Source organism: Ovis canadensis, chromosome 3 (genome assembly GCF_042477335.2).
Source record: "Ovis canadensis isolate MfBH-ARS-UI-01 breed Bighorn chromosome 3, ARS-UI_OviCan_v2, whole genome shotgun sequence".
NCBI classification, from domain to species: Eukaryota; Metazoa; Chordata; class Mammalia; order Artiodactyla; family Bovidae; genus Ovis; species Ovis canadensis.
Window position 1 is genome coordinate 12,380,866 of NC_091247.1, and position 7,722 is coordinate 12,388,587.

Consider the following 7,722-nt stretch of genomic DNA (forward strand, 5'->3'; position numbering starts at 1 on the left):
TGACACTGGGCAAGTGACTCTGCCTCTCTGAGCCTTGGCTGCTTTATCTGCAGAATAAGGATGATATGATGAGTAATTAATCAGAAACCATACGGACAGCATTTAGCCCAACACTTGTAAATACTGCTAGTGTCAGCAGCATCATCCATGTGGCCCAAAGCCTGGACCTGAAGAAACTCTTCTCAAACCACATGGCAGAGTTCTTGTCTGGGTATTTCCATCACTCATGAGAGACAGATAGTGTGTCCAGGAGACACCCTGGACCCATGTTGAAGCCCTGCCCAACCAGCCTGACCTGGTCAAAAGAGCCAGCTGGAGAGGAAAATATTGAGCTGGACAGTGAGGCTCCCTCTCCCCCACCTCACCCCCAGGCACCTTCGTGCTCTTGCCCGTGGGAGGCACTGGATTCTGACTGTGATGGGAAGTGCAGCAGCTTGATCCAACAAAACCAAGGTCGAGTCCAGCACAAAGGCTCTTGGCTCTCATATGAGTCCAGATATTGCTGGCAGCTTTAGTGGCATGCAGCTAATGTGCCAAGCTGTGCTCTCTGCTAGCTTGTCAAAGCCAGAGGAGGGGACTGTGCTTGGACAGGTTCTGGAAATGCATTCAAGATGGATTTGAGCGTCACCAGAGCCTCATTCAGTTTGACTCAAGCAGAGATACGAGGCCCACATGTACAGTCTACCACCAGTCCAGAGGACAGGAAGGAGAGGACTCTGAACTGGAGTCCCTGCTCATCACCTCCCGGTTGTGTGGCCTGATCACACCTTTCTTCTTCACCGTGACCCCCAGTGCTCGTCTAGCCCTGGGTCTGCTCAGTTGGCACTCGGGATGTGCTTGTCAGTTGGGTGCGTGGGTGACTGGGCAGACAGGTGGATGAATGGACTTATGACAGTCTTGTCCTCTATGAAATCTGTGCAGTGACACCTTCCTGCTCGGAGGGTGGGGGGCAGGGTGGTAGAAATAACCTATGTAAAGAAACTGGCACAGTTCCTCCTTGTGGATGCTATTTTAAGCATTTTTCTGAGATTCCCACCTGCCCCAGTATATATAACACCTTCATCCACAAACGTGGTCCTATTCATTCTTAAATTAATGTTCTTTTTCATATTTCCTATTTTGGTTTATTGTAAGGTATTAAATATAGTTTCCTGTGCTGTACAGTAGGACCTTGATATTTATATATTTTATATATAGTAGTTTGTATCTTCTATTTCCAAACTCCTAATTTATCACCCACCTTCCCCTTTGGTAACCGTAAGTTTTTGTCTGTGAGTCTGTTTCTGTTTTGTAAATAAGTTCATTTAAATCATATTTAGCTTCCACATAAAAATGATATCCTAAGGTATTCGTCTTTTTCTGTCTTATTTCACTTAGTACAGTAATCTGTAGGTCCAATCCATGTTGCTGCAAATGGCATTATTTCATCGCTTCTTATGGCTGAGTAATATTCCATTGTGTATCCATGTCCCACATCTTCTTTATCCATTCATTTCTCGATGGGCATTTAGGTTGCTTCCATGTCTTGGCTATTGTGAATAGTGCTGCTATGAATATTGGGTGGGTGTATCCCTTCAAATTAGAGTTTTCTCTGGATACATGCCCAGGAGTGGGATTGTAGGGTCACATGGCAACTCTATTTTTAGTTTTTTAAGGCACCTCCATACGATTCTCCATAGTGGCTACACCAGTTTACATTCCCACTAACAGTGGAGGAGGGTTCCCTTTTCTCCACATCAGAGAGGGGACCTTCCTACACTGCCTCCTCAAGCTGAGGAAGGGGTCGTGTAGCTGGTGGGGGTCCGGAAAGAGGGGTAAAATGGGTGTGTGTGAGGCCTTGTCTCCCCAGCACACTGGCTTCTGCTCAGTCCCTCAGCAGACTTCCTCTGCACTAACACTGTGCCAGGGGTGTGGGGATAGAGAGAATGCACGAGGCCACTGCCCTTGAGGACCTCGTCGCAAACAGAATTGCAAGAGGTTCAGCTCTATTGATGATCCTGGAGGAGGGCATGGCAACCCACTCCAATATTCCTGCCTGGAGACTCCCCATGGACAGAGGAGCCCGGCAGGCTACAGTCCGTGGTGTCACAAAGAGTCAGATACAACTGAGCAACTAAGCACAGCACACTCAGCTGCACTGATGAAGTGCTAAACCACTCGGCCCGAGGAGAAGCCCAGCTCATGCAGGGAGAAAGACCCACTGGGAGCTCCAGAAGGCATCTAGGAGAGCAGGCCAGGGCAGTCAGTGCAGCAGGCAAAGGCAAAGGCAGGTGGCGGGGGCAGCAGGAAGGCAGCACAGAGATGGGCGGGCTAGGCACAGAGCAGCGTCCTCCCTGCTCAGAGCTCGGGCTTGGTGGCAGCCCAGCACCTGCCCAGCACCTTCCACGAGCTCTCTGAGTGCAGCCTAAGGCAGAGTGCCTGCCCCGCTGCGCCCCCCCCAACTCGGGACAACAGTCCAGTGCTGGCGAGTAAGAAGGGGTCCTCCTAACCTTTAGACAGTAAGTCATTCCAGACACATCTGAACATCAGTACTGCTGATGCTTTAGACACTGCATGACCAGCTGAGGTGAAATCACTGTAAAGAGAGTTGGCAAGGTCGGGACTGTGATTCAGAGCAAGATTCCAGGGGCCATGTGGAAAGTGGCCCTTCTGCCGAGCCCTGTTTTATGTCCCAGTCTGGCCCCTGTGCTGGCCAGGGCACATTCCTGCCGGTCAGATCTTCTGCCCTCTCTCCTGAGCAGAGGCAAATGCACATTCTAGGCCATGCTGCCACCAGTCCTGGCGGGCTGAAGTGCATCTTGTCCCTGACACCCAGGAAGGTGGCCTGGGAGAGGAGAGGAGAGTGGTGACCTCCCTGTGCAGCCCTGGGCAAGTGAATTCCCCTCTCTGAGCCTCAACCTCCCCTTCCGTACAAGGACGAAACTCTCTGCCTGGCTAACTTCCAGGGACAGTGCAAGGCAATGAAGGGTCAAGTGTGATCGTGCTGGGCCCTCAGCCCTGGGCGCCAGCTTTGATTCCATATTTGAAAGAACAAGATATCCTTGGGTAACAACTGTCTTAGCACCGGGGATGGTGGGTCGTAGCAGCAGCCGGTCACAGTCCACTCACCCAGTCCACTCAGGGGCAGCTGCTGTCTCTCACTTAACCCTCCAGCCCTGGCGCCCATGCACTTTTTTGGACACGTTTCCTCTTCCTGAAATGAAGTCAGAAGGGAACTGCATCATACAAGGCAAAGAAAGGAGACTGCTCTGGCTGGGGTTTGGGGAGAGAGGAGATAGGCCCGATCAGGCACCCCTGTGTCTCCTGTGTTTGCTCCCCAAACTTCACCAGCGCCCAGGAGACTCTCGGTGTCCAGCCCTCTGCACCCGGCAGAGGCGTGGGCTGCCGGCTCCCCAGTTGTATGTTGGGGCAGCAGCCGTGGGGCCGGGATTTGAACCGAGAGCTGTGGGGTCCAGCCTCTCTCTCCTGAGCACACACCTCTCACGCACCCTGGTCAGTGTATAATTCATAGGAGCCGGCGTGGAGCTTCTCTGGGCTGTGTATGTGTTTGTGTTTATAGAGGTAGAGCTCACAGGTGGCTGACAAGGGAGATGTATTTTTTATAACAATGAATATTTAATTTCCACATCACAGATGAAAAAGACTCTCTGAAGAGGCATCTGAGGGAGACTCCAGAGAGCGGCCGCTAATCAGAAAAGGGCCTTCTCGCGAGTGCTCTTCCACGTGGCTCACTTTCTTCTTTAACTTTTTCATTTTTTATTTTTCCTGATAATTGAAATAGATATGCACATTGGAGAAAATGTAGAAGACACAAAAATAAAAAATGGGAGAAGGGAAAAAAAAAATCACCCATAATCCACTAGCTTTTGTTGACATTTAGACACCTGCTTTTCCAGTCTTTTTTCTGTGCATTTTTCCATAAGCAAATGAGACAGAAGGTTTTTATAAACATAGTTTAATGAGAGGATAATACTCAGCCAACTGTACCATAATTCACTTCACCAGATTCCTACTGCAGAAATTTAGATTGTTTCGTATTTTATAAACATAGCGGTGATGGACATCTTTGTGCATAATCTGTTGCTTCAATTTGGGGTATCTAAATGAAAGCGAAATCATGAGGTCATAGATGCATTTAAGGCTCTTGACACAGGTGGCAAACCCACAGTTTCTTTTCTGTTAGGGACCAGCTTCCTCACCGTGGGGGCCCGTCGGGCCTCCTCTGGACAGCTTCCTCCCTGGCCGGCAGAGGGAGGCCAGGGTCAGGCACCAGGCTGCAGGCCTCCTTCCCTCCCCACCACGCCGAGTCCTGAGGTGCCTCCTAACGGTCTTCTCTCTTGTCTCCCTCTGCCCCAGCCTCGTAAGGCCCTTGCGACACTATGCTGTCTTCCTCTCCGAAGACTCCTCTGACGATGAGTGCCAGCGGGAAGAGGGCCCGAGCTCTGGCTTCACCGAAAGCTTTTTCTTCTCCACTCCCTTTGAATGGTCTCTCCTTCCTTCTTCCGTTTTCCTGAGCTCAGCTTGGTGACTCTCCGGGATCACTTGGAGGGGCGGGGGTGGCCAGCTTGTGCTTGTGTGTGGGGAGGGTGCCTGGGGCTGCTGCCTTCTGGTGCCCGCTTGCAGGGCGGCGCCCCCCCACCATGTGCCTCCTCCCAGGGCGTTCATTCTGCCAGCCCCACAGGGCCTGTGGCGATGGGGTGAGGTGACAAGGGTGACTGGGCTGTAAAGGTGTGAGACGGGAACATCGGTCTCCTTCCTCACAGGGAAAATGCGCTGGACTGTTAACTGGGGTTGCCAACTGCAGCGTCAGCTACGGTTAGGCTGGTTGTTGCTGCCCAGTCTTCCTTTATCTCAGCACACCTTGGGAAGCCATGGAGATGGAGCATCAGATATTAAGTTTAAAAAAAAAAAAAAGTTACTGGTATGGAATATATATATTAATGATGGCATGGCCAAAGATCTTACCGATTTCTCTGACTTTAAGATAACTTTTCTCATTATTATTTATAGCCTAAGCCTCCTTCTAATTACAAATTGCAACAAACAAAGAGAAAAAGAAGGTTCACCACAACCCAGCCACCCCGGGAACTGGGCTTTGGTGGCTGCCCATTTTTTTCCGCCACTTCTTGCCTCTCCACCCACAGGCTTTTCCCACCTGGGACTGAGCAGAGGGCCAGCTCTGGTCTGTGTTTATCTGTTTGCATGGGGTTTCTAATGGGAGCCTTCAGGGGAAGGGAACTGCCCTTTGCTGAACACCCACAGCAGACCTAGGGGAGTGAGCCATGCCGGCCCGATTACATAAGAGGGACTCTCCCCTTGTCAGCCCCCTTCACTATCTCCCTGCACCCACTCTCTCCTCCAAGGCTAGGCCTGTGGGTTCCTTGGGGCACCCAACAAGCCCAACAGCTCTCTTCCTGCCACTGCCCCCACAGGCAAGGAGGGTTCTGGCCCTTTCTGCCACCAGCTCACCTGTGACCGCAGGCAAGTTAGTCCCCTCCTGAGGTCCTCATTTAGAGAGCAGTGCCCTAAGCCAGTGTTGCCCAAATTTTGTGTGCTGCCTGGTCTGTACAGTGAATCTCCTTCATTAAAACGAGGAGAAAAAAAAAAAAAGAAAAAATTTAAAAATTTAAAAAGAAAAAAATAATAAAAAATAAAAAATAATTTTAAAAACTAGGAGAAAAGCCTTGTCCTATGCAATAGTATCTATAATATCATAGACTTAATGTATCAGTTCTTATTTCTATCATTAATTAAAATAAAGATTGCATCATTGGAATAAGAAATGTCCAGCCATGTATCAACTTACAATTGCCTTGCTGGTAAAGAGATCGTACACAGATAACAGCCAAGGACCCCCACCGTGGGGTCTGGCTGGCCACGTTCTTTTTAAATTAATTGATGCCTTAATTACTTAAAATAATGCTCACTCCCTGAACCATGATCTGTGAAAAGCATAGGCTTTTGTGTGTGTTTAAAGGGAAACAGCCATCTTAAAATGAATTCCTTCTAAAGAAACTCTGTTTCCTTAACTACAAAGCATACTGACTTTTCTTTGTCTCCTTCACTGTGTTCAAACTTGGTGAAAGGAGCTTGGTCAGATGGCTTAGTTAGAACAAGCGAGGGACTTTAGAAGTTTCTCATGCTTGGCTTCCATTTCTGCCTCTTGCCAGGTGCTGTGTGACACAGGTTCTGTTGCTTGGCCTCTCTGAGCTTCAGCTTCCTCATCTGTAAAGTGGAGGGTGTGAGTCCTACTTCATGGGCTGCTTGTATGGCTTCAGGGAGATAGTACAGTCTGATGTAGTCCTTGCCCAGAGTCAGGACAGTTAGTTGAGCCCGTTTTCCTCTACTGACTGTCCCCCTGCCCAGGTTCATGCAAGTGGGCCTTCAGACCACCAGGTGGCGACCTTCCCCACTTTACCAGAGCCATGGGCAGTTTCGGCCTGACCCAGGGGGTAGAGCCTTGCTATTGGAGGTAGGATGCTACTCTGGCCCAGTTTCACAAGAGGTCTGGGCAGCATTCTCCACGTACCCTGGGGCTCAGGCTTGTGAGAGAGGATAGCAAGAGGCACCCAGCGTCCCCAGCATCTGGGTTGGCTATAAGATTTTGGTGCGTGAGTGGACAGGCTGCTGTTAACAGCTCAGCATGCCTGCTGTACAGCTGGCACCACGTTTGCTCTTGTCATCTCCACCACCAGTTGCAAGGATGTACACTCTGGAACAGGGGAGCAGCTGAGGCTCGGAGAGGTTAAGTGACTTGCCCAAGGTCCCCCAGCAAGAGATGGCACCAGGGCTGGAACCAAGATCAGCACAGGCTGAGGCCCAGGTAGTTCGCTGCTGAGGATCCTGGACTGTGCAGCCCCCTGGGGGAGAGTTCCCCGAGCTCAGTTCCGCACAGGCTGGGCCCAGGACCCGACTGCCGCAGGGGTGAGGGTACGGACAATGGGCTCAGGAGTGAGTCCTCCTGCCGGTTCCCTCTCCAGCTGTGCACCATTCCTCACATCTTGTGTGAATGGTGTGGGAGCCTGCTGGCCAGTTCTATGGTAGGTCTTGGGGTCTGGAGGAAACTAAGTGGGCTCCCCGGTGCAAGCTAGAGCCAAAGCAACTTGCCCAAGGCCCCTCAGTGAGTGGAACCCGAGATCAGCCCAGGTCTGTCTGTCTGTCTGAGGGGCACCGTTCAGACGCCTGCACTCGTGGGGACCCAGGACACTCTCCTCTCCCAAGGCTCCCAGCTGTGCTCCTTGAGGCCTGGAAGCTCTCCGGGGAGCGGGCTGCTTGCTCCTCCCGGGACGGCTCTGGGTGGGAGAATCCAGCCTGCTCTGCCTCCCCCCAGGCCGCAGCCATATCGGACACTCAAGGAGTCAGACAGTGCAGGGGACGAGGCCGAAAGCCCGGAGCAGCGAGCGCGGGAACCCATGGGCCCCACCCCAGCTCCACACGACCAGGCCGCCAGCATCGACCTCCTGGAGGACGTCTTCAGCAATCTCGACATGGAAGTCCCGCTGCAGCCGCTGGGCCAGGCCAAAAGCTTGGAAGACCTTCGGACCCCCAAAGACCTGAGGGAGCAGCCGGGGACCTTTGACTATCAGGTATGGTGGGGGTGGGGTGAGTGCGGGCTGGGGGCACTTTCTGCACATGAGGCAGGTTTTCCCACATGACAGTGAGACACCAAGGGAAAAAGAGCCACTTTTCCAAGGCCCTCAGCCGGTGCTCAGAGTCACTCTG

The 7,722-nt window shown here is 51.7% G+C and overlaps 1 protein-coding gene across 9 annotated transcripts in view; it reads left to right on the forward strand.

Annotated features, from left to right (window-relative positions):
• The window catches only part of DENND1A (DENN domain containing 1A), a 538,527-nt gene that overhangs the window by 526,628 nt on the left and 4,177 nt on the right, over positions 1-7,722 (forward strand). For 5 of the 9 annotated variants that reach the window (XM_069582473.1, XM_069582474.1, XM_069582478.1 and 2 more), the window contains 2 exons: positions 4,357-4,485; positions 7,331-7,586. In XM_069582473.1, the coding sequence (XP_069438574.1) occupies positions 4,357-4,485; positions 7,331-7,586 (385 nt within the window). The remainder of the gene's footprint in view (positions 1-4,356; positions 4,486-7,330; positions 7,587-7,722) is intronic. The other 4 variants (XR_011255499.1, XM_069582475.1, XM_069582476.1 and 1 more) reach the window with 1 other exon arrangement.